This window comes from Hyperolius riggenbachi, chromosome 2 (assembly GCF_040937935.1).
Source record: "Hyperolius riggenbachi isolate aHypRig1 chromosome 2, aHypRig1.pri, whole genome shotgun sequence".
Taxonomy (NCBI): domain Eukaryota; kingdom Metazoa; phylum Chordata; class Amphibia; order Anura; family Hyperoliidae; genus Hyperolius; species Hyperolius riggenbachi.
In genome coordinates, this window is record NC_090647.1 from 488,682,840 (window position 1) to 488,709,735 (window position 26,896).

The following is a 26,896-nucleotide window of genomic DNA, read 5'->3' on the forward strand; positions in this document are numbered from 1 at the left end:
CCCTAAACGAGCACAATTAAAGTGGACCCGAACTCTTGCACAGGACAGAATGAAAACATAGAGAAATGCACCCTGTATGTATTTAGAGAGTTTAGCCTGTCTAATTCCCCCTCATCTGTGACTAATCACGAGTTGTAATTTGATCCCTCAGCCAGGGACGTAACTAGAAAACACTGGGCCCCCCTGCAAAACTCTGGATGAGACCCCTTCCTGCCAATAGCCGACCCTCCTGGAGGCTGGGGGTAGAACTGCGCTGTACACAAAACCCTGCTAAATATTGAATAGGGACTGTCTAGTCTACAAACCTTTGTCTGAAAAACTTTGTATGAGTCCTTATCAGTGGTTGAGCAGATGCAGTCATTAGAACAATTGTGCAGAGAGCAGAAAGGTTTTTCTCTCCTTGCCCTTAGTTGTCAGTCTCTCAGGATGGGGCCCCCTGCAGATTTTGGGCCCCCCTGCAGCTGCATCCCTTGCAGGGTCTATTGTTACGCCCCTGGCCTCAGCTGAGATAGGTGACTGTCACAGCAGAGAGGGTAATTTAATAGCACAGGATGTTAACAATATGTCTGTTTCCTTGAAATCAGGAAGTAGACACACTGCAGATTTATTGCAGGATTTGTATCGGCTGTAACAAAGAAGTGTTTTCTTTAAAGGTTATTATGCTGTTGCTTATCTTAAATAGAGCAGAGAGGAAGTTCTGAGTACACGTCCGCTTCAAAGTGTACCTGAGAGAAGGGGACTACAAATTTCATACATACCTGGGGCTTCCTCCAGCCCCCTCCGCACAGATCACTCCCACGCTGGCGTCTAAAGACTCCTAGATGCTCCAGTAGCAGCCCTGTTCTCCGCGGCAAGTCAGGGCCAGTCGGCGCAGTGTGGCTAAACCTGCTTCCCCAACTCGCTGGGAAGTGAGTGCGGTGGGGCGGGTGCACGCAGCCAGGCCGCGCATGTGCAGTACGCCCGACTGGCTGCGGAGCACGGGGCTGCTACTGCAGCATTTAGAAGGATTTAGACGCAGTGTGGGAGAGATCTGCGCAGAGGGGGTTGGAGGAAGCTTCAGGTATGTATAAAAATTTTAGTCCTCTTCATCTCAGGGTCTCTTTAAAGGATACCCGAAGTGACATGTGACATGATGAGATAGACATGTGTATGTACAGTGCCTAGCACACACATAACTATGCTGAGTTCCTTTTTTTCTTTCTCTGCCTGAAAGAGCTAAATATCAGGTATGTAAGTGGCTGACTCAGTTCTGACTCAGACAGGAAGTGACTATAATGTGACCCTCACTGATAAGAAATTCCACTTTTTACCGCTTTCTTGCTCTCAGAAGCCATTTTCTGCTAGGGAAGTGTTTTATAGTTGGAATTTCTTATCAGTAAGGGTCACACTGCACATGCACGGCCTAGGCACTGTACTTACATATGTCTATCTCATGTCACATGTCAGTTCGGGTATCCTTTAAGGCAGGAGACACACTAGAGTCTACACTAGAGAGAGTTTTTGTGCATGTTTTCTGCACAGAAGAACTGATTTGAACTGAGAACTCATGTTAATCAATGGGCAAGTTTACACTAAATGCGTTTTTTGCTTGCTGAAAAAAAACCTGACATCCTGCAGGATAATTCTGCACAATTTGTCACTTTTCTCTATCAATTACATTAGCCGCTGTGAAAAAAAATTGCGCGTTTTTCTGCATACAAACACACATAGGGCTTGATTCACTAAACCGTGATAACTCATATCAAGGCCATGCTGGCGTTTTCGCGTGCATTTTCGCGGTTTTGTGCGCGTCTTCGTAAATTTTCGCACACATATGCAAATTTGCAAAAACGCTAGCATGGCCGTGATATGATTTATCACGGTTTAGTGATTCAGGCCCCTGGTGTGCAGACAACACATGCAGAAAACTGGCACAGAAAACTGAAAGACAAGTGTGTCCCTTTTCTTTATCTGACATGGAAATCTGTGGTCATGTGCCACGCTGTGGCCCCTCCTCCAGCCTCCATAGGGACAGTATACGTACCTCGGCTGTAGCCTAGCAGCATCCTTGTACAGCATTGGGGCCCTGCAGTGTCAACAAATTCGTCTGAAATGTTTTGTGTACACACATTTAGTCCTTGTTCACATTGCGTACCTTTCGCGTCTCCGTCCGCGTTGGGCTGTTTTTGAGGTGTCTTTTTTTCCGATTCCCGGCGCTTGGGTGGGCAATTCGTTTTTGTGCTTAGCAGTTTTCTAAGCGTTTTTTCCGAGCGGTTTTGTAATTCACTCCCTGACGCAAGTCAGGAAGTGAACTCTTTGACCCGGAAAATAATAAATACAATGTATTTATTCTTAAAAATGCGAACGCAATTGCTACACAAAGCGATTTTTATCCGATTTTGCGTTTCTCCTATACCTTCCATTTAGGCGTAATTGCCTCAGAAATGGTTAACGCACCGCTTTACTGAATGAAAAGTGCACGACCCATGCTGATATGAACCTTCTCACATTCATTGTCCACGCGGTCGGGGGGCGTTTTTAAAAAACGCATGCGGGTGAAAACAAGACGAAAACACCTCTTGTGTGAACAAGCCCTTACTGCTGACTGGTCAATCCGTTGTAAAAAAAAAAAAAAAAAGATCTTTCTCACTAGAGATCATTCTGGAGCAACACACACACACAGGGATAAATGTTGCATGAAACAATCTTTCACAATAATTTTGGGTGACAGTTTACCTCTGTATCAGTATGCAGATGGCCTGCTCAGCTGTTTGCAGACAGAGAGTTGGCTTGTTTGTTATCTCCTTTTATTTTTTGTTCCTTGAGGCAGTCAATGCTCCCGCCACATCCCACCACAACGCAAAAAACAATCATATGACCCTGTGGCAGAGTGCACCGATAGGATCATATGCATAGCACCGCCCCCGTTCAATGACCTACTCCCTGCTGGCGAGGAAGTACGTCACTAGGTGTCCGTTTGTTCTGCGCATGTGTGCCATAATGCACCGTGTTCTGTTGTCTACACTATGTTCGTCGCCCATAGACTTACATTTACCAAAGCACTGTGCATTTAGCGCCGCTGTGCTTGTAGTAACATGTTGCGGCCCTTGCGTCGGCTTGGATACTTCTAGCGCACCACAATGGAAAGTGTGAAAGTCGGTAAAATAGCACAGGCAAACGCGGGGCGGGAGGCAGGGGGATTACAGCTGCCCAGAATCCCCCTCAGACCAGAGTCAGTGCAGTGTCTGGGGACAGGCACAAGTTGAGACACCAGAATATCTGCAGTCATCCTGCAGCTCACAACACTGCCCCCTTTCTTTCCCTGCTACAGTTGGCTTTGGATGGAGAAGCAGCATGTGTACAGAGCATGGAGCAGCAGTGTGTGTACAGAGCATGGAGCAGCAGTGTGTGTACAGAGCATGGAACGGCAACGTGTGTACAGAGCATGGAGCAGCAGCGTGTGTACTGAGCATGGAGCAGCAGTGTGTGTACAGAGCATGGAGCAGCAGTGTGTGTACAGAGCATGGAACGGCAACGTGTGTACAGAGCATGGAGCAGCAACGTGTGTACTGAGCATGGAGCAGCAGTGTGTGTACAGAGCATGGAGCAGCAGCGTGTGTACAGAGCATGGAGCAGCAGCGTGTGTACAGAGCATGGAGCGGCAGTGTGTGTACAGAGCATGGAGCAGCAGTGTGTGTACAGAGCATGGAACGGCAACGTGTGTACAGAGCATGGAGCAGCAACGTGTGTACTGAGCATGGAGCAGCAGTGTGTGTACAGAGCATGGAGCAGCAGCGTGTGTACAGAGCATGGAGCAGCAGCGTGTGTACAGAGCATGGAGCGGCAACGTGTGTACAGAGCATGGAGCGGCAGCGTGTGTACAGAGCATGGAGCAGCAGCGTGTGTACAGAGCATGGAGCAGCAGCGTGTGTACAGAGCATGGAGCAGCAGCGTGTGTACAGAGCATGGAGTAGCCGCGTGTGTACAGAGCATGGAGCAGCAGTGTGTGTACAGAGCATGGAGCAGCAGCGTGTGTACAGAGTATGGAGCAGCAGTGTGTTTACAGAGCATGGAGCAGCAGCGTGTGTACAGAGCATGGAGCAGCAGCGTGTGTACAGAGCATGGAGCAGCAGTGTGTGTACAGAGCATGGAGCAGCAGTGTGTGTACAGAGCATGGAACGGCAACGTGTGTACAGAGCATGGAGCAGCAGCGTGTGTACTGAGCATGGAGCAGCAGTGTGTGTACAGAGCATGGAGCAGCAGCGTGTGTACAGAGCATGGAGCGGCAACGTGTGTACAGAGCATGGAGCGGCAGCGTGTGTACAGAGCATGGAGCAGCAGCGTGTGTACAGAGCATGGAGCAGCAGCGTGTGTACAGAGCATTGAGCAGCAGCGTGTGTACAGAGCATGGAGCAGCAGCGTGTGTACAGAGCATGGAGCAGCAGCGTGTGTACAGAGCATGGAGCAGCAGTGTGTGTACAGAGCATGGAGCAGCAGCGTGTGTACAGAGTATGGAGCAGCAGTGTGTTTACAGAGCATGGAGCAGCAGCGTGTGTACAGAGCATGGAGCAGCAGCGTGTGTACAGAGCATGGAGCAGCAGTGTGTGTACAGAGCATGGAGCAGCAGCGTGTGTACAGAGTATGGAGCAGCAGTGTGTTTACAGAGCATGGAGCAACAGCATGTGTACAGAGCATGGAGCAGCAGTGTGTGTACAGAGCATGGAGCAGCAGCGTGTGTACAGAGTATGGAGCAGCAGTGTGTTTACAGAGCATGGAGCAACAGCATGTGTACAGAGCATGGAGCAGCAGCGTTTGTACAGAGTATGGAGCAGCAGCGTGTGTACAGAGCATGGAGCAGCTCTGGGGAACGTAACAGAGTCAGGTATAAGCACAGCCCTGTGCCCTACTGTGTAAATGCTTCACTTTCCCCATCATTACCAAGGTCGGCTGTCCTCATTATTATCTGTATTCAAACTGCTCCTGATGGACCCCCTTTGTCGGTCAGTCGGACGGGAAATTGCATTAGGTGTACCCAGCATGATGTCCTACTATATTATTATAATGTATTGCGCGTGGCTAGGGGAGACCTTTCTGGAATCCCCCCCTTGAAAATCCTGAGTTTGCCCCTGAAATACGGTAATACAATGTAGGAATTGCCCTTAATCTGAATAGCAGAGCATATTCTAGCATGTGCGTAGATGGGATTCTCACCTTCCCCCCCAATACTTCAGGGGGCTGCTTCCCCAGTAGCTGCACCTTTTCCCTTCTTCCTGACAGTGTGTTGCCCCTGGTGCGTTTTTTTGCAGACGCAAAGTCGCATTGTGGAGCACTGTTGCAGGGAAACCAGGCAGGGAAGCATTTAGTAAATGAAAGTATGCATCCCTGACACTGTAAACACGCAGTTTGCCCTGTAAACGACTGCATGCTATGCGTTATCCTGAGAAAATGCACCCCACCAAAATCACTGTGGTAGCCCCATAAGAATATCATTGCATCTCAACGCAACACAACAGACACAGTGTGAATGGACCTCCCAGGCTGGGGCCCACTAGGGGTGATTTCTAATAATTGGCAATCAGCAAATCTTTAGCGTAGTGTCTCGCTATGGGAGCATTCACACTGCAGGGTTGCATGTAGCATTTCAGGAGTGATCGCGAAAAATTGCCAGCAATACATTATGAAACGACCTTTAGCGGTTTTGAGAGTGATTTTGCACTAAACGCAGAGCTTTTTCCAGAGCGATATCAGGTGAATGCAATTTTGGACTCTGCATTCTCAGAATAAAATCACTCCAAAAATGCTGCAGCCCGATGGCTAACCTCAAGCATTAGCGATTTTGTGAGTGGAATCACTGTCATAGGGTTCTATTGGCATAGAGCTTGTGGAATGGTCTGCAATTCCAAAATGCTGCTGATAGAGCTGGAGTGGGTCCCAAGGCCTTTGTTGACCTGGTGACAATCATGTAAACGTTATGTGTGCTTTACACTTTGATTTGGTCAGTAATCCCATCCAGACAGGAAGTCAGGTAAGGAGTCTCATATTTTAAGTGTCGTGTGATGAGTCATCAGCAGTGTGGTTATAAATTATCACTGTAAACATAGGTCTTCTCACCCTCTGGTGTATTGGCTCAGTTGTTGGCGATGTGACGTCGTTTCCTCTCCACAGAAGGGACGAGTCCTGTACACAAAATGAAAGAGGTTGTTTTTTTATTGTTACCGAGGATGAATATTACCTCACATGCCCAGGAAACAGGATCTACTTTGTCATTGCTAGAGTGGGTAATTAAGTGGCCTGTTCTATCATGGCATCAAATCAAATTTCTCCTGCTTACGGGCAAAGATAATGATCCTGCTGTTTAATATTTATTTTACCCATCATATACTGACAGTCTATACTGCAGACAGGCACCACTAACTTTACAGATGCCGGTCATATCAGTGTTATGCTGGATACACACGCACTCGATGCACCGCTCGATTCACGTCGACTTGATTATTTCCGACCTGTCCGATTCGCATTTCGATGGATCGTTAGGTCGATTTGGCATACTTTACATGTGAATCGACCTAACAATCATCGAAATGCGCTCGGAAATGCTCAGAAATATTCGAGTCGACGCGAATCGAGCGGTGCATCGAGTGCGGGAACGCACCGTGTGTATCCAGCATTAGGAAAGCTTGCAGTCTGATGTTCCTGCCTCAGTAAATCATATTCCTTCTTTACAGAACTCAGCCATTAATGCTAAGTTCAGACTACTATTGATTGTAACAACAGATAATTAGCAGACGAACGACCACTCGCCAACTGACTTTATGTTCAAACCACCGATCATGAGCGATTATTGCGCATGCATACAAAAGTGATGTCAAAGTTTGTTGGGTGATGGATTCTGCGCATGCGCGAACGATTGCTCTGTATCGGCATCTATACAAACTTTTATTTTCAAACGATTATCATTCAATATTATGCATTTCAGCTCATATTTTTCTCTTACTGATATTGCTTGTTCATCGTTGTATTAAATGATCTTCACTAAAAATTCTTCCGCGATTGTCGGCCGAATGATCGTTATCTGCTGCAATGAATGACTATAGTCTAAAGTCTGTACTTTGCACATAGCTCCCAACTGTCCCTTTTTTGGAACTCTGTCCCTCTTTCCTCCTCATTTGTCCCTCTTTCAGGACTTTGTCCCTCTTTCTATGTAAATATATGTATTTATCTACTGAAAAGGTGTTTAATTGACTCTAAATTTTATTCCCATCCTTTAAATTGATATATTTCTTATTTTAAAATGTTAATATGAAGAACAATGAACCAGGATAGAAAGAACAAGTGTGGTTTGAATTATAAAACAACATATATTTCTTATGAAATATTTATGGTATGTGGGATCGGAGGTGTGCTAGGGGTGTGATCAGGGGTGTGGCTTAAGTGTCCCTCTTTTTCATCTCAAAAAGTTGGGAGGTATGGCTTTGCATTACTGTGGTCACAAAGATGCAGCAGCACTACCATAATTTATATGTGGTACGCTGATTCTAGCTTCTTCTGAGTCAAGTGGTTCCCAACCTTTTTGAAGTTGTGATTCGTGACACATCACGCCAAGCGCTCAGATCTCTGTATCACATATGTATAATAGAAAAATACCAATAATAACCACAAAATAGATGGAAAGAGTGCATTATCCTGAATACATTAGTGGTGGGGATTGCGGCTCCCTGAACCAGCCAGCCCCACGGATCAGGTAGCATGTTTTTTGTTTTTATTTTAGAAATATCCCCACCTCGGAATCCCTTTAAAATGAAGCCTAGAACCTTTTAGGAGTAGTAATAAAAGCCACCCCTTATCACGCCCCCGACGACTTCCCTAGTCATGCAAATCATAAAGATTTCAAAAGAAAAATCGGTTGTTTTACAGTTCAAACCACACTGTTCCTTTTTATCCTGGTTCATTTTCCTTCATAATAAAATGAAAATAAGAAATATATCAATTTAAATTATCAGAATAAAGTTTAGAGTCAATTAAGCACATTTTTCAGTAGAAAAATACATATATTTTAATAGATCTGTACATCAGTCCTGAAAGAGGGACATATGAGGAATGCAGAGGGACAGAGGGATTGGGTTCACAAATAGGAACTGTCCCCCCCAAAATAGGGACAGGTGGGAGCTATGGGTATAGCCATAGAAATTGGCTATCCGATCCGCTCACCAAAGCGCTTTCATGAATAAATACATGTAGTAATATCTAAGCTTGTGCTAACATTGCTGGACTGCATCCGCTTTCAGCCCTTGTCCCCCTCCTTTGTCTTTCTTCAAGTGTGGACACTGCATGCCGATCGCATGCAACTGGATGTACCTTCTGTACAACATTGTCGCTATTAGGGTTAGATGCCGGCGTGTGGTTGCTTGTATGGTTAGTGATCTGAGTGGGTATGGCCCATCCCATGTACTTTTAATATATATTTTTTATGGTTAAAAATTCTGGAATAATAAATTTTGATACGCTTTTGGAAATTGACATGTGTTTCTTGCTTATTGAGAGTGTATGTCCTACCATTCAGGTTTGCCACTGCCACATTTTTGATTAGTACATGTTCATTCATATTCATATATTCATAGTACATATTCATTTTCAGGTAGGGTCGGGAAGTGTAATGCTGGGCATACATGCTCGATGCCGGCGTGTCACCGCTCATCCGTGCGTGCGCGCGGATCGATTCCCGCTCGTCCCCGAGGGAGCTTCTTATCAGCGCTTCATTTTTTTCTATTGTCTGCCCGCGGGGATGAAGCGCGGTATTGATCCACCGCCGAGATCGGACAGGTTGGATGTTATCAATCGAGCCATCAGCGGCTCGATTGATAAGAACTATCTAACCATGTATGCCCAGCATAAGAAGAAAATCGCTCTGCAAAAGCGCTTAGTAAATCGCTTTACAAAAAAATCGCTAATGTGCAGGTAAGTGCTAGTAAGTGCACAAAAAGATGTGAAGGCATTCGCGTAGGAACTATCTAAAGCTAATAATGCCTGCTTGTAGACTGCTACAACTATCCTGGGTTATTTACCCGGAAACTGCAGTTAGCATTTTTGGCCAGCAGATGGCGAGGTTACTCTCGCTACAATGCCAGCAGCAGCAGCTCTAGTAGCAGCGGCTTGATTGAGTGCATACAAGGTGTATATAGTCAGGAAATGATGTCAGCTGCTGGCTGTAGAACACACCTTAATTACCTGGGCAGGGAGCTGCAGGCAGCACACAGTCAGATCTGCTGCAGAGGCTCGGGGGAGAGGACGCAGGCTGAGCGGCATGGACAAGGAGGGCGCCTCCCCGTGGGACATGGGGCTGCTCAGGACTTTTGACTCCAAGGAGTTCACTGGTTGGGAGAAGATCGGCTCTGGTGGATTTGGCCAGGTTTATAAAGTGAAGCACCTTTCCTGGAAGACATGGCTGGCCATCAAATGCCCCCCAAGCCTGCATGTGGATGAGAAGTAAGTGCAGACTGGGGGTCCCGCACTGTGCACAGGGGATCCCATCATAGGAGAATTCAATGATCTTTAGTATATAGCCTACCGTGTGGCTTGTGACTTGCTTTCAGGAAGTTGCGCCTCCTGTTGACATGTATTTACATATTGAAACCTTGCAATCGATTTTAGATTCCATAAATATGTTGCAATTAGTTATTGTGCAAAAAATGCAATGTATATGCTCTTATTGTAGGGAGTGATCTCTTTAAGATTATATTTTATTATATGACGAATGTGTTTTTGCTTTGCTTGTGCCAGGGTGTGAGCCTGGCACGTTTATGGTGCCCGTGTTGATTAGTAAGTGCTTTGAATTTTAGCAGTGTGTGATTTATTTACAATATTGTAGAAATCAGGTTCGTAATATATAATGGCCCTGTGTTTTATTTTACAATATGTAAGGATATAGAGCCTTTTTTTTGTGTTTTTTTTTGTATTGCTGTTTATTGCTATGTTTGGCAAAGCAGCTGGCATTCTAGTCCTGCAGAGCTGCCCAGATTCAAACTTACATAGATCATGCTGTGACAGTGGAGGAGAGTAGTTTATGCCCAATGTGCCCATTAACAGTACAATTTTTCCTTTAGATTTGATCTTTTGATGCAATTTTTATGCTTTGAATTGCATAGAAAACTGGGCTGTGTGGCGCAAATTAAGGTGAAATGATTCGTTGCTCAGTTGGAAAATGAAAGCTAATCAATCTGAGAGTTGGATTTTTCTGATTGCATGTAAAACCTTTTGTTCCATTAAGGAACAGTTGATAATTGCCTACCAATTAAAAAAAAAAATTCAGTCTGAGTATTTTAGGGGCAAAGGACAGATATGTATTGTCAGCTGTGAAATTAGAAGTTGAGTTTCTGTGTTGTATTGCTCATACTGTAGATTAGTATTCTTGCAGGAAAATGGCACATTATCCGCACATTGCTTAGGGTAACAATGGTTAATTTGCATATATTCAGCAGTGTTGCTCTGGGAGACATCTCAAGCTCACTCCAACCTGAATTATCTCAAATTCTTTGTTTTTAGGAAAGCAAACTTGTGTTTTACATTGCATACAGTCAGTGAAAAGTATGCTTCACTGTTAATATGCACCTTTTTGTGGTAACTCACTGCACTGGGTTGCACATGCTGTTCTGCAAAGGGCACACTGAGTGTGGCATAGGTGGTGTGTTACAGTGCGGCTGTGAAGGTATCTGTCCATAGTGCGTTGCGCGGTCTTAATTTTTTTTAAAGTTCTCACCCAGGTCACAGATCAGGGCTAGCCGGGCACTGGTAGGCTGTTTGTATATAGGAGCTTGGGTCACACAGGTCAGGGATTATGGCTAGCCGGGTACAGGTAGGCTGTAAATTTGAGCTAGAGTCAAAACGAGAATTGCATTTTAATGAGGGCTATTGGTCTATCATTAACCAACCACCCTGTAAACTGTGAACCAGTAATCGTTCAACTTGTGTCAATCATTGTCAGGCGCTATATGGGATACATTAATAATCCAATTTTTGTGAGTGAGTAGTTTATTATTGTTAGGGAGCGCACTGCACAATACCAGTCTTTATGCTGTATGACTACTATAGCTAGAGAAAGCTTTGTCATGTGACATTTTTGCCTGTTTTTAACCAAGCTTTAGAATAGATGAGGCAGTGTTGCAGTTGACGATTTGGTTTTGTTTTGTTTTTGGAATGCATTTTAGAAGAACATTTTAAAGTGGACCTGATCTCTTGCACAGGACAGAAGGATAAGCGAGAAATGCACCCTGTATATTTAGAGTTTAGCCTGTTTAATTCCCTCTCATCTGGAACTAAGCACAAGTTGTAATTTGATCTTGCAGCTGTCAGCTGGCTGCCTTGGCAAGGCAGTTAATTGGCACACATAGGATAACAATGTCTGCTTCCATGAAAGCAGGAAGTAAACACATTGCAGATTTGGTGCAGGATCTGTATCGGCTGTGAAAAGTCTTTTTAAAGTTGGTCATATGCTGTTGCTTATCTTTTGGAGCAGAGAGAAAGTTCAGGTCCGCATTAAAACCTGTTTCACAAATGACAATGGGCTCTATTCACAAAGACCCAAATTTTCCGCAAAATTTTACCGCTATATTTCCACCAGCGGTAAACCCCGCATGTTTTCCGCATGCGGGAAAAAAGATGCGGAAATGGCTATTCATGCGGTAAAAAGGTCGCATAAAAAAAAGTGTTAAAAAAAAATTAAAGTCCAGCAAGCACAGCCCTTAAAGGGATACTGTAGGGGGGTCGGGGGAAAATGAGCTGAACTTACCCGGGGCTTCTAATGGTCCCCCGCAGACATCCTGTGTTGGCGCAGCCACTCACCGATGCTCCGGCCCCGCCTCCAGTTCACTTCTGGAATTTCTGACTTTAAAGTCAGAAAACCACTGCGCCTGCACGCCCGTGTCCTCGCTCCCGCTGATGTCACCAGGAGTGTACTGCGCAGACACAGACCATACTGGGCCTGCGCTGTGCGCTCTTGATGACATCAGCGGGATCGAGGACACGGCAATGCAGGCGCAGTAGTTTTCAGACTTTAAAGTCTGAAATTCCAGAAGTGAACCGGAGGCGGGGCCGGAGCATCGGTGAGTGGCTGCGCCAACACAGGATGTCTGCGGGGGACCGTTAGAAGCCCCGGGTAAGTTCAACTCATTTTCCCCTGACCCCCTACAGTATCCCTTTAAGCCTCCAGACTTCATTAAAGTCAATGGGATGCGGAATATATCACCTATTTGTAGGTGATAAAAAAATCGGTAAATAATGACGAAATGATGCGCCTGAACATTTTTGAGAATTGATTTTTTTTTTATTGCGGAAAACACCGACTTTTGCGGAAATTTTTCCGCATGAATCCCGCACTTTTTCCGCATGCGGAAAAAACATGCGGAACATTTTGAGAATGTCAACTTGACGGTATTTTGGTCGCAAACTTCCTGCATGTACTTTACCGCATGCAGGAAGTCTTTGTGAATAGAGCCCATTATGATACAATATCCGCCATTGTCGATCACAAGCCATATTCTCTCATTCATGTGGTGAGTCCATGAGGCTGTGTGGGAAATGTTACAGGTGGTGTTTATAATGGGAAAGTTCACTGTACAGAATGAATAAAGACTTTCAATTCTAACTTGAAGAAATATATAATTTTTGTTCCTTAAGCATACATTATTCTATTTTGTATTTCTATAGCGCTGACCTCTTCATCAGTAGTTTGCAGAGTAAACCTGGTCATGCCACTCATGCTGGGTACACATGATGCGTTTCTCCGTCGAATGCGCCGCTCGATTACATTCCGAGTGCATTTCGATAATTTTTAGGTCAAATGCCATGTAAAGTATGGCAAATCGACCTAACGATCCATCGAAACGCGATTCGGACATATCGGAAATGAATCGAGCGGCGCATCGAACGCAGAAACGCATCGTGTACCCTGCATAAGGGCTGGAACCTGCTAGATCGCGTGTTTTTTTTTTTTTATTTAATTTTTTAATTTTTTTTACATTTAGGGATCGCTAGCAATTGCTCCAAACGCTCTGCCACTGTAAATGCATGGGACAGATTCCAACACAGCGATTGCAATTAGGCAAACTGCAATCGCTGGACATGCAGCATTTTGGGAGTGTTTCCATTGTAATGTATTGTATAGGAGCAGGGAAATCACTTGCAAAACCTTACCACAGTGATCGAATCTGCTGTATATCGGCGGGAAAATCGTTAGGTGTATGGGCCCCTTAACTGTAAGGGCCCTTTCACACCGGGGTGATGCGGTATTTTTGCCCTTAATGCAAATTCTATAAATTCTGTTTTCTCTAACTTACAGATTTTACTTTTTTTTTTTTTATGCCAATTGCTTGCCAGTCTTTTCACTTTGAATACCTACTGAGCCAGAACCTGTATGCAGATATTGTGATTCAGCTGGCTGCCTGCTTGTTCCGGATGGGTAGCTGCCTGCTTGTTCCGGATGGGTAGCTGCCTGCTTGTTCCGGATGGGTAGCTGGCTGCCTGCTTGTTCCGGTTAGGTGGCTCCAACTATGATGCCATCATTGCAACATGACAGCCAGCTAGTTATCTATGAAACAAATGATGGCCTTTTGAATGTAAAAAGATCACCCGACAGCAAGCAATATAGGCGTAGCATAGCAATGGCTTTTTTTTTTTTTTTTTTTTTTTTTGTATATACTTGACTATAAGTCTAGAAATTTAGGTCTGACTCCCTTCATAAAAGTATAGGGGTCGACTTATACACGAGTCATGGGCAACGTTGAGCACACTGGATAATGTTTATACTAATAGTGACATTCCCATTTACAGCAATTTACCCTGTGGTAAGTGATACTTTCTTGATAAAGGAAATGCCAAGAAAACACAGGTCTGAAAGTCCTGGCCACAACAATCAACAAGGAAAGGGGAGGGGGGAAATACTGGGCTGCAGGAAGGGGAGTGAATCATTACTGTATTTGGGGGTCTGGAGGAGGTATTGGCTGCACTTAAAGAGGAACTCCAGCCTAAACAAACATACTGTCATTACGTTACATTAGTTATGTTAATTAAAATAGGTAATCTTTTACCCACACTGTTTGTTTTAAAAGAACAGGCAAATGTTTGATTTCATGAGGGCAGCCATCTTTTTGGTTGAAAGGAGGTGACGGAGCATTACACAGTTCCAACTGTCCTGAGCACCTCTCCCAGTTGCTAAGCAACGTGAATAACATAGGAAATCCCATCATGCTCTGCACAGCATCAGGGAAAAAAGCCCGGGCTTTTTTTCTTTGGTGGGTCGAGCTTAGTTAAAAATGCAGGTAAAAAAAAATGATGCTTTGGTTAAAAAAAACAAAGTTCTGATGCTGTGAAACTGTTAAACACCAAGCCTTTTCAGTTCTGCTGAGTAGATTTTTAGTCCGGAGGGTGACTTTAAGGGACAGGAGGGGTCAATAGCTGCAATGCAGTCATTAACCTCTCCTGGGCCCCAAGTGAAACCATTAACTTTGCTGGGTAGACTTATACTTGAGTCAATAAAAAATACCAGCTTAAGAGGGTTGAATATTGGAGTCGACTTGTACACGAGGTCGACTTGTATTTGAGTATATACAGTGAGTATGTCCATCAGAATCCTTTATTTTAGCAGTTCCCTTGTCCTTTTTTAAATGTTTCATTTCTGTAAACTGTGTAGCGGGGGTCCAGGACTGGTGGAGAGTACTTGGGGAAAGTCCAAGACAGAAATAGCAAGCGTTCTGGGTTTTTTTTTGGGGGGGGGGGGGGGGGGGGGGAGAGAGGATGCCAGCAGTCATAGGTGGAAAAACATCCCTGCACTGTAAAATAAAGATGTCAGAGAACATTCTGGTTGGTACGCCAATGACCTGTACTCTTTTGATATACCTGACCTCTGCTAAAGCGGACCTGAACTCAGAACTTCCTCTCTACTCTAACAGCAGCATCATAGTTAAAGAAAACATTGCTTTGTTATAGCTGATAAAAATCCTGCAATAAATCTGCCACGTCTACTTCCTGCTTTCATGGAAGCAGACCTAGGGTTGACATCCTGCATTTATAAATTGGCAGCTCTGCTGTGGCAGTCAGCTGGCACAGGTAAAGTATGAAATTAAAACTTATAATTGGACATAGAGGGGAAGTTAGACAGGCTAAACTCTCTAAATACATACAGGGTGCATTTCTCTTTTTTTTGTTTTTTTTTCCCCCACTCGGTAGGAATTGCGTTTTTATGTAGACAGGCCATATAGAGAAGGCCGATCAGCAGGGCAACATCCGCCGTCTTGTTTTACAGACCGGAGTGCTCTTTATGTTTATAAGAACATAATTACATGGAGGAATATGAGCCGTGGCTTGCAAGGGTAAAGTACTACTAATTATGTCATTTTAAGATTTGTGAATTGCCTCTGGCTTTGCCAAATTCCCTGGAAGCCTTTCAAGTGAATATTTGTATTCCAGACGTGGTGCCCGGAGAGGGCAGAATGCTCTGCCATTGTCACGCCAGTGGTCCGGCTTTAAGGGGAACTCTGGAGTCGCTCGTGGTTTCGCAGTTTTTGTCAGACTTGCAGCCAGTCAATGTGCTATTGTGTTGAGCTGCAGCTTGTCACGTGAGAACATTCAAATAAAACAGAGTAAATTGTTGGGTTCTGTGTGAACATTCCAAATTGGAGTACGCATCTCCCCTGAAACCCCATCCTTCCCCATGTCCTCTGATATTGGCTAAGTTAGACTTGTTTACTAAGTAAAGTAATTATTTTTTTTATTTTTTTACTCTGAATCTGTCACTCATTATCTTGCACGTTAATGGGCAGCAGCTAAGCAGCCTGTCTGTTCAACACTTGTTGTTCCAAAAACATTGCCTTAATTATTCATAAGTCATTCATGGTGAGAGAAGTTGAGTGTATGTACAATCTCTCTAAATTAACTATGTACTATATGCACATTTTTACAACCTTTACTTTGTGTAGTTCTCCTAGGTTATTGGTGCAATTCGGTATGGCTGCACGTGGGCTTTGAGCAGACACGTATCTTGAGGAATGCCCAATTACGTATCTTGAGGAATGCCCAATTTTGTGAACTGTCCTACCTGAGTGAGTCTCTGCAGAAATCACTTCCTTATCCTGTGGTTCTGTTTTAAGGCCCAGAGCACACCAAAAACTTCTAGCAGATCCGCAAAACGCTAGGTTTTTGAAGCAGATTTCATAGATTCTAGGCATGTTTAGAGACTTTTTCTAAACATGCCTAGTGTTTTTGGAGCCTTTTTGTGTAGCAGATTACAAATATTGTTAGTGAAGCTGTTACTGAACAGCTAATGTAACAAAAACGTCTGGAAAACAGCTGATCTAGCGTTTTCTTCAGAGCAGTTTGAGCTTTTCCTATACTTTACATTGAGGCAGAAACGCTTCTGCAAACCACAAGTGCTGCAGGACCCACGTTTGTGGTGTGCACCACATTGAAATACATTAGCCAAGCGGTTTCTTAGGCGGAAGCTGTTTGCTGGACGCTTCAAAAACCGCTCGGTGGGCACCAGGCCTAACATGGAATTTTGAGAATTTAGGTGCCAGTTCAGATAAGTGGAAAGCCCATGGCTCATAAGGTTCCTCCAGCCCCTGGATTATGCACTTGTTGTTTGGTGGGTGGAAATGTTCATGTATATTTGCTGTCACTCATCAGCACAGATCTTATCTTCTGTTTATGTATCTTGTTTTGGACTTTACTAAACTCAGTCTTTTGTTATTTCTCATGTGTGCTTCCTGTATGCAGTGTGACTTGAGTTCATTATGAGGCTGGGCCTTTTACCCTTGCCCTACAGCACATCTACGGTACCTCTACATTCAGAGGAATGCAGGTACTCCTGGCTGGCGGTTTTTGTATTTCTGGGCACGGAAGTGACCTAGTACTGCTTTCCATGTGACCTATTGCAAATTACCAAATTATATTTAACAGTATTGTCAATGTTGCCCCCTAAAAACCTTTTAGCAATCTGGGAGGCTGGTTTGTTAAACGACATCAATGGACGTGCTTATTGTTCTTGCTACACCTGCTTAAGCTACTTGCTCATGCTCCTCCCCCTTTGCACTGGACAGTATACGCAGCATGGATCTAGCCGAGTAGCATGTCTGTGTAACGCTCATGCCCTGCAGTGTCGCCTCACTCCGATAGTTAAGAATGGCACAAAATGGTGTGTGTGTGTACACAGTATATAGGGCTTCTGTGCTCTTTTGTCCAAATACCTTTTCTTCTTTTTTTTATGTTGGGATGGATCAGCAGTAGCAGAGGTCCCTTTTTGATCAGCCAGTGTTAAATAGGTTTTAAAATTCTTTGTGCTTTAAAATGGGATCCTAATTAATGATGCATTGTCAATTTTAAGGCTCATTTTACAATACCGGCTTGTCCCCTCCAGTGGATGCTGGTATAAGCCATTATTTTTGCACCTGTACTGATAGGATCTGCACATACTGCAGCTAATTTACTTTATCAGCCTCCCTGGCAGTATGGGATTTTTGCATTAACAATGAGTCAATGGGAGTCATTTCCATTGTATGCGAATTTTTCACATGCGGTACAATACAGAAAAAATATGAATGGCATGCTGCAGATTTCTGCACTATGCATCAGTTTCTCATGTATTGATAAGACGCATATGGAAATTTGCATATAAACATTTGCACACGGAAATGTATACAAAATGTAATATCAAAGTGGAAATAGATTTTATCATCCAAAATGTGTATTAGATACTTGATACATTTTTGTAAGTTACTGGCTAAAATGTCATAAAAATTAATTACCACTTTTTGCACAAATTGAACACCAGGGAGATTAAAAAATGGGGTTCAACCTCCACAATGCTAGGGACACACAGCACAATTTTCGGACAGATTTACTGTCAGATCGATTATTTCCGACAGTTCAGATCAATTTTCCGCTCACTTCTATGGAAAATCGAAATCAGTTTGGACCTGTTGAAATTATCTATTCAACATCAATCTGACAGGAAATTGCACAGTGTGCTGATTAACCCTGTGCAGGTGTCGTCAGCGCACAGAGCCACTGCCTAGTGATTAGTCATTTCTTGGTGTAAACAGATCACTGGAATCTGAAAACGGAGCAAAAATTGGCAGTGTTTGTGTAATCAATTGGAGCCTAATTCCGAAAACTTATTGGATGGTATATTTAGATGCTTGCAGTAAATTCAAGGGCTGGCTGTTCTCTTTTTTTTTTTTTTTTTTTTTTTTTTTGTACTTTTTGTTGTGAACAAAATGCAGCCTGCCTTTAAATGTCTGGGATCTTCTGGGTTTTAAATGTGTCCACATCTGCCCGGGCATGTCTTGGCGTTTTGCAAGGATGATGCATGTGGCTCCCAGCGGGGGAGGAGGGATATTTATCCCGGGACCCACCCAACAGGTTTCCCAATAAAGCTGATGTTGACATGCCGTGCATGCAGAAGACAAGGCGTATGGAAATCATCTGATTGAAATGGAGATGTTTGCCATGTGCTGTATAGCAGCTCCCAAATGACAGTGGGTCATTTACTGCCAAGTGAGGGAATCCTGGTTTTAAAATTGTATGGTGTTCAAGGAAAAGAACAGGATAAATTGGTGTTTGCACAATGATGCTATTAGTAGTAGGAGTAGAAAACCAAAGCTACACACAATCTGCTTGTCGGAGCAGTGTTAATGACCTGAGCTGCTATTTCAATTTTTTTTTTTTTTTGAGAGGGTATGTGAGTTTACGGAGTTAATAAAGGTGGCCATACACTTGTAGATTTGCAGCAGATTCGACCATCAGATTTCTGTCAGATGCTTTAGTCGGATGTGTCAGGAATCTTATCTGATGTGTGCCACACACTAGGAACAGATTTCCAATATATTTCAGAATGAAATCTATTGGAAAAAGATCTAAATGCATTATTGGACCATTAAGCCCTATCTACACCATACAATAAATTTTTTTTATTTTTTGTGCGAATTGATTCAATCTGACATGTCCGATCGGGATTCGATCGGTAGTATGATTGATTTGCCATTGTTTTGCAATGATTCGACCACACAATCCAAATCCCGATTTGGACATGTCAGATCGAATCGCACAAAAAATTGTATAGTGTAGATGGGGCTTAACCTCCCTGGCGGTAAGCCCGACAGTGCAGTGTTCGTTAAGCCCCCCCCCTCCCTGGGATCCTGCGATGGCGCAGCCTCCCAATCAGCACCCAGCTTCACTATGGGGAGGATCGGAACTGTGCATGACATCTGACGTCATGTCTGATCGTCACCATTGTGACGAGTGAAGCGAATTGGGAAGCTGCGGCTCTCGCGGGATCGTGGACGGGTGAGTTGCCGGCGGCGATCGGGGGAGCAGATAGGTTGTTGTTGGGGGGGGGGCACAATTAGCTAGCCTAGTGCTAGCTAACATAAAAACACCACTTCGAATTAAAAAAATCCCTCCCGCAGCCACCGCATCTGCGTACCGCCAGGGAGATCAAGATCCACTGCAACTCTATGGACCATTGATCTGCTGCCAGCAGCAAATCGACCTAGATTTTCCATCCTGTCAGATCAAATTGATCGCCTATAGAACGCGCCCACTGGATGCAACTCTGGCACGGAGTCTGCCAAGAGAGAAGTGTGATGTAACTGTTCTGTGGTTTGTATTTTTGTTTTTTGTTTTGTTGGAGTAGGAGATGTATAAACACCATGACACATTTTTATCAGTAACGTGGAATCTGTGGAGGAGTAACAGGGGATTGAATGGCTGCCTAGTGCATCTAGCAGTACGAGTGAGTCTGATATTGGCACACAAAATACAGATCCATAATAGAGGGTTGGGAATGCGCATTGTTGGCAGTATAGAATCACAGCGGACTCACAAGCTGGCTTGTAGCACTGTAATGTACACATCTAGTCTAGGTGGCTTTTCTATGCATGGGATCTGGACCTGCACAATAGCAGGCTGGACCTTGTGTGGGCGTCGGGTACAGCTTGTGGCTTTCTCATGGTTTGGCAGAACTTGAGATATCTGAGAGCTATTCAATGCAGAAATAATTGTTAGGTGCACAGCGGGAGTTCTATTGTGGCATATCTGTAGGGGAGAACAATGCACACCACAATATAGAAGGTAACTGGGATTTGCATGCCTTAATACTTAGGGTTTTTTTTTTTTTTTGTTAAACACCTGGGGAAAAGAAATGTCATTGGATGAACTTAAAGTAACCCTGTAGTATTAAATTGCTTGCAGCTGTAGTTTTTGCCCCATTAGGGGGAATTCTCCATGTAACGGGGCTCTGTGGCTTCATGTAAACCCAGAACATTTATGAAGTAGAACTGATTGCAACTATCACTGCGCCTCTCTACTCTCTAAAGGTAATTCAATGAATTATCGAATCGATGAAAATCTGTGCCGCTAAGAGCATGCCCTATTGGCGATGCAACCAATTTCAGGCTGAAATTGGCCACATGTATTGATCAGACATGCTGCAAGATGTTGGGCCTCTGGTGGTAAAGGTGAGCACTATTGAAGACTATAGTTGCACGCTTGCACCCCCCCCTCCCCCCAGTTTATGCCACGCCCTGCACATCCGCCTTCTGGTTCTTTCTTCTCCATTTGAGCCTCACGCCGCCTCCATGTAGTGCCAAATGCTGGTGGTGTGAGGTGTAAATGGAAGGCAGTGGGTGATGTAAGACAGGTAATGTATAACTGCTCCCCAGGGCGGCACATTTATACACTGGGGGCAGCAGCGGACTCCGCCGATTCCCGAGAAAGTTCATGCTGAAATCGATCGAGATTGGCCTGTGGTGTATGGGCTGTGGTGTATGGGCAGCCGACAGATCTCTCATCAGATTTGATGAGAGAGATCAGTCTTTGTCAAATGTACCCCATCGTTAGATGTACGGCCGCTCTGTACTGATTTTTCTTTTCCAGGCTAAACAATTGTTCAGATCATTTTGACTGATGGTTTGCTGGCAGCTAGTGACTGTTGTGCCTATCCAGATTGGCTGAGCTGCATGCATTGCCCAATGAGAAGATGGAATAAGAGAGGAGTCTTCCCACAATGCAGAGAATTTCCGATTGGCAGTTTCCTCCTCACTGTTTTGATGAGTGCATACTACAGGGGAAATCTGAGCAGACCTCAGACTGATGACAAATGGTACCAAATGATCACTTCAACTGGGATGTTAATTTCCTGTATAAGGGTTCTTCACTCTGTGTAGTTTGGAATAATAGACCACACACGTGCTGTAAGCCAGGACAGCCTACACTCTGTGGAGAACATTTCTGTGTTTTGCCCCCCATCTAGTGTAATGAATGAGGTCACAGCAGACAGCACTGCAGGTGGCACTGCATTGTGGTACAATACATTAGCTCCTACTGTCCATTGCAAGAATGAGATCTCTGCACGCTATGTCACAGCATGCCACAGGCTGAGAGGAGCATAAATTAACTGTAAACCTAAAAACGTCCATGAACTGCTAACCCACTTTACCTCTACCCCACCCCTTCCATGCCCCCCCCCCCCATTTCCCCCTGCTTGGGCAATGTTAAGAACCAACCACAGTCCCTATCTCGTTCATTAACTGGGGACTACCTGGGGACTACCTGTAATCAGTTTGCAAAGTTACATAGTAACATTTCCAGGGTGTTTATTTCTAGGTTAGGTTTGGAAATCACTCAGTTGGTGAGTGTCTACTGTACAGAGTTAAAATAAAATGCCCCATGAAGAAAGTGTGTGTGTGTGTGGTCACTTTTTGCACAGAAATCCTGGGGAAATTAAACGCTAGGGAGGGGTAAAGTCTCTATTTTTGTTGACTGTAGTTGGTGTGGCAACTGGTTTAGTAAATAAACTCAGAACTTTCTTTGACAGCGATGAACAGTTATTTGGAAGCGCTCTGGCTCTTGGGTAACAATCTTGTCATTCTTCCTGTTAGGCGAGTGGACCAACGAGTTTTGAGTGTTATCAGAAAAATATTCTCAAAGATTCTATACATTCCTCACTTTAACAATGGGCTTTCTGTATGGAAAGTAGGTGTACTTTTGGGACTGCTTGTTGCCCTGATCGACCAGTCAGTCTTTCTTTAATGATTCTTCTCTTGGGAGAATTTTAGTCGCTTCGGGTAAAAGTTGCTTCTTCCTGGAGCCAATGTGGCAGTTTTGTATTTAGTTGACTCCAGGTTTCCAAAGAAACAAGAAATCAATAATCCAATAATAATAATAATAATCCGAACATTTGTATAGCGCTTTTCTCCTGTCGGACTCAAAGCGCTCAAGAACTGCAGCCACTGGAACGCGCTCAAGAGGCCACCCTGCAGTGTTAGGGAGTCTTGCCTTGAACTCCTTACTGAATAGGTACTTAGCCAGGATTCGAACCCTGGTCTCCCATGTCAAAGGCAGAGCCCTTAACCAGTACACTATCCAGCCACTGCTGGATCAAATCAAGTTGCTATAGGCAACAGCTTTGCTTTCTAAATAACTGAAGCCTGGTACACACTTTCAATTATGATTGGCTAATCACTGACCAATTTTACCACCTCCCATGTAGCATGAGGGGCAGCAGATATTGAATACTACGCACAGATTGTGTATGTACACCCTCATACTATATGGAGGTGATAAAATTGGTCAGTGATTGGCCAATTGTAAATGGAAGTGCATACTAGGCTTTAAAGTGTGGCCTTCATGCCCATAACTTGTGAACCTTGATGCTTGTATTGAAGTAGATTTGGAGGGAAAGGACAAATCTGGTTTCCTGCACAAGAAAGAGCTCCTTGCTGCATAGCGACAAAATGCACTTGCAATCTAGCGCTACCCACATGGAAGACAGATATGGAGGCAGCTATATTTCCTTTATAAACTATTCCACTTTCCTAGCAGTCCTGTACTAATGTCTGACACACCTGAAAAAAGCATGTCGCTAATCCAGACTTCAGTCAAAAACTCCTGATTGGCATGCTTGTTCAGGGTCTATGGGTTTAAAGGGACACTGTAGGGGGTCGGGGGAAAATGAGTTGAACTTACCCGGGGCTTCTAATGGTCCCCCACAGACATCCTGTGCCTGCACAGCAACTCACTGATGCTCCTACCCCGCCTCCGGTTCACTTCCGGAACTTCAGACTTTAAAGTCGGAAAACCACTGCGCCTGCGTTGCCATGTCCTCAATCCCACTGTCACCAGGAGCGTGACCCGGTATGGTCTGTCTGCGCAGTACGCTCCTGGTGACATCAGTGGGATTGAGGACATGGCAACGCAGGCGCAGTGGTTTTCCGACTTTAAAGTCTGAAGTTCCGGAAGTGAACCGGAGGCGGGCCGGAGCATCGGTGAGTGGCTGCGCGGGCACAGGATGTCTGTGGGGGAACGTTAGAAGCCCCGGGTAAGTTTCAACTCATTTGTTCCCCCCCGCCCCCCTTACAGTATCCCTTAAAGTATTAAGCCCCCTTTACACCGTTCAATTCCAGGCGCGATCAATCGAATTTGATTAAATCCAACATGTCCGATTGGGATTCGATCGTGTAATCGTTTTTTGGCTAGTTTTTAAATGCAAATTGATCACACGATCGATCGGACATGTCTGATTTAATGGATCTAATCGAATTTGATCTAATAAAATGCAATCGATCGTGCCTGGAATTGAATGGTGTAGAGGATCAGCAAGATAGCCAGACAAATCTGCATTATATAAAAGCACATGTCAGCCTCCCCATCTCTCGGTTCAGGAGTTCTTTAACCTAATTGATCGAAACTATATCTGTAATGTAAATGTAGTAAGTGCCCAGAGATTTTGGCAGACCTGGAAACTCTGGTCCAAGACCTTGCTGCTGGGTTTCCTGAGAGGTGTGAGAAAATATAGAGCTGGCCATGATGCGATTTTCAATGTTTGCACTTCAGACATATATTTACAGTTGTGATTTTTAGGATATGCTGTTCTGCTCTCTTTTTTTTGCTTTTCGTTCTAGTTTACTCTGCAATAGTAGATCTGCTGACATACACATGTGTGTGTATGCTGTGTGTGTTGTGCTTGTCATAGTGTGTAAGAGTGATTTGGGTGGATCATGGATTGCTCAATATTAAATATTTAAAATCCTGTAGGCTTTGACTGTCCCTTATTTTTAAATTACTAGTGTGCATTGAGGAGATGGGTGTAGAGCTCCTTGGCACACTGACATTATGGGGAAGATCAAAGATAACCAAGCATTGAATAACATTTGTGATGCCTGCCTAATATATTTAATCCTTAAAGTTTTTTTTTTTGTTTGTTTGTTTGTTTTTTTTTTGTCATATGCTGGGCCCACACCATACAAATTTTTTTCTTTTTTTTGGGGGGGGGGGGGGGGGGGGCGGGCAGATTTACCCTCCAGATCAATTATTTCCAGCATGTCTGATCTGAGATTTATTTTTATTTTTTTTAATTTATTTTCACCCTGACAGATTTCCATTAGTTTCTACAGAAATCTGTCAGAAAATCGCTCCAAAAATTGATTCTCAGATCGGACATGCTGGAAATGGATCTGGCAGGTAAATCTGTCAAAAAAATTGTATGGTGTGGATCCAGCATTACCAACTGTTGTCTCTTATCACCTCTGACTAGTCAACAAACGTTATTTACTATGCAATGGTGGCTCAATGAGCTGTCATAGTGGCTGGATACTGTACTGGTTATTTTGCCTCTGACACAGGAGATCGAGGTTTGAATCTCTGCTTTTTCTGTTCAGTAAGCTGCATCTGTGAGGAAACCTTGGGCAAGACTCCTGAACACTGCTACTGCCTACAGAGCGCGTCCTAGTAGCTGCAGTTCTGGTGCTTTGAGTCCGCCTGGAGAAAATCACAATATAAATGTTCTGGGTGTTAAGAACTCCCTGATCAGAAAACTTATTATTTTACCACCTTGAATCGCTGGTTTAGCAGAAGTCTTTGGATTTAAACCTTTGCTGTCATTTTATATTGCTTGATGCTGTACAGAGCTATGCTGCCATCTGTTCACCCACTGCTCTTCCTTTCACTCCAATGTTCATTCTCAGTTTGACTTTGAATTTATCTAAGTGCCATCATTTTTTAGTTTGATATTTTAATAGATTTTGTAAAGTCATTCCATGTATGGCTAGGATAAGGACAGTCGTATTTCAGTGGTAGCATTGTAGCAAAATTAAGCTTTTATTCAATGCAGAGGAGTTCTTCTGTAGAGCAATTCTGCTTCCTGTACAGACTGAGATCTTTGGACTGCCCCCCCCCCCCCCCCCCATGAAAACAACGCTAAGTTATGAATTATTGAATTATCTTTGAATTCCGCCCCCCCCTTCTTGCTTTATAATCTATTTTTAAAAATCACTGAAAGCTTTTATCTGTAACGGTTTGTTAGGAATCTCTTTAGAAATCCATAGTGCCGGTTATGCACCATGCAATTTCCCATCAAATGGGTTTAATCAATTAATTTTCAACAGGTCAGATATGATTTCCTATATTTTTTTTTTTCTGATTTTTCTATAGAAGTGATCAGAAAAACAGTCGGAAATCAGATTGGACTTGTCGGAAATAGTTTTGTCCCGTGTCTCTGATGTGAAATTGCATGGTGTGTACCAGGCATTGGGCATTTTAACTCTGCCATGGCACACAGGAATGCAAATTGTTCCATGACACGCCCCTCTATTGTTCCTCGAGTTGATGCCTTCATCCTTCATATCTAATAATGCAACGTGTCTTGCTACTTACGGTATATCTCTGATCCTATGTATTAGTCAAAGAACTGACCAGATAGTTTAAAGAATATTCCAAAGCTTTTTTTTTTTTTTTTTTTTCTTCCCCCCTGTTTATAGCTAGGTTGTAGACTCCTCTTTATAAGACAGTCCTATTGGTGACCCATATGCCTGTCTTATTTACGGTGAAATGGGGTTCTAGTAGACACAATGTTAACAATGGCACATCATGTTGGCAATTTTTCTAATGACTGCTTCTCATTCCTCCCAGGGAGCGTATCGAGCTGGTTGAGGAAGCCAAGAAGATGGAGATGGCCAAGTTCCGCTGCATCTTGCCAGTCTATGGGATCTGCAGTGACCCGGTTGGCCTCGTTATGGAGTATATGGAGACTGGATCTTTGGAGAAACTCTTAGCTGCTGAGCGCTTGCCTTGGGACTTGCGATTCAGGATCATCCATGAGACAGCGGTGGGAATGAACTTTCTCCATTGTATGAACCCGCCGCTGCTCCACCTGGACTTGAAGCCAGCCAATATTCTTGTAGATGGTCATTATCATGTTAAGGTATGTGGTTCTTATAATTTTCAGCTTCATCCTAAATATTAGTGAATACTTGGTTGATAGACAGATATATTATACATGTATGTGAAAGTGTTCGCTTAATGCGTTTATAACTCCAAGGATGGGATGCTTTTTATAGTGATTTAAAAACAATTTTGCAGTAATCCTATACTTTGTATTGGAGTGCAAACACTGCAAAAATGCTGCAGGACCCACAATTACGATTTGGGGCAATTGCTACTGTTGGTTCATCTCCATTGACTTTCATTCGCTTAACGTTTTTGGAATCATTGGCGCTTCCAAAGTGCAGCTGAAACAGCTCCTGTTGGCCCCAGGCTTTACTAGAAAAACTTGTGCGAATGAACTGCACTGGATTTCCATGTCTCAGATTGCTATGTGCAGTAGTCATTGGGGGGGGGATTCTATTACATTTTCTGCAGGACACTACTTATGAGAGATCTGCTGAATGTGTTAATGATCTTCTCGTGAGGGAGGCATGCAAAGTAAGGCAAAAAAAGTTCAGTGATTGCCAAGTTGACCATGAGTTCCCCTTTGATTTCCATTCTCATAGCAGGTCTGCAAAAATCTGCTGGTTAATCCATGAGAACTCCAATATTAAATATGTATGCCTGCAGACACCTGAGATGCAAGGCTCACAATGGCTTGTGTACTTTATAT

At 43.8% G+C, this 26,896-nt stretch overlaps 1 protein-coding gene and 1 long non-coding RNA gene across 3 annotated transcripts in view; one reads left to right on the forward strand and one right to left on the reverse strand.

Annotated features, from left to right (window-relative positions):
- The window catches only part of LOC137547146 (uncharacterized), a 39,624-nt gene extending 30,122 nt beyond the window's left edge, over positions 1-9,502 (reverse strand). Inside the window, exons 1-2 of one of the 2 annotated variants that reach the window (XR_011026504.1) lie at positions 9,205-9,502; positions 6,091-6,156 (exon numbers count right to left, since the gene is read on the reverse strand). This is a non-coding gene — a long non-coding RNA (uncharacterized lncRNA). Of the gene's footprint in view, positions 1-6,090; positions 6,157-9,041; positions 9,132-9,204 lie in introns of those variants that run through there. The other variant, XR_011026503.1, reaches the window with a different exon arrangement.
- RIPK4 (receptor interacting serine/threonine kinase 4) overlaps positions 9,166-26,896 on the forward strand; it is a 37,148-nt gene continuing 19,417 nt past the window's right edge. Inside the window, exons 1-2 of the mRNA XM_068270387.1 lie at positions 9,166-9,462; positions 25,930-26,221. Coding sequence (XP_068126488.1) covers positions 9,281-9,462; positions 25,930-26,221 — 474 coding nt within the window. The 5' untranslated portion in view covers positions 9,166-9,280. The remainder of the gene's footprint in view (positions 9,463-25,929; positions 26,222-26,896) is intronic.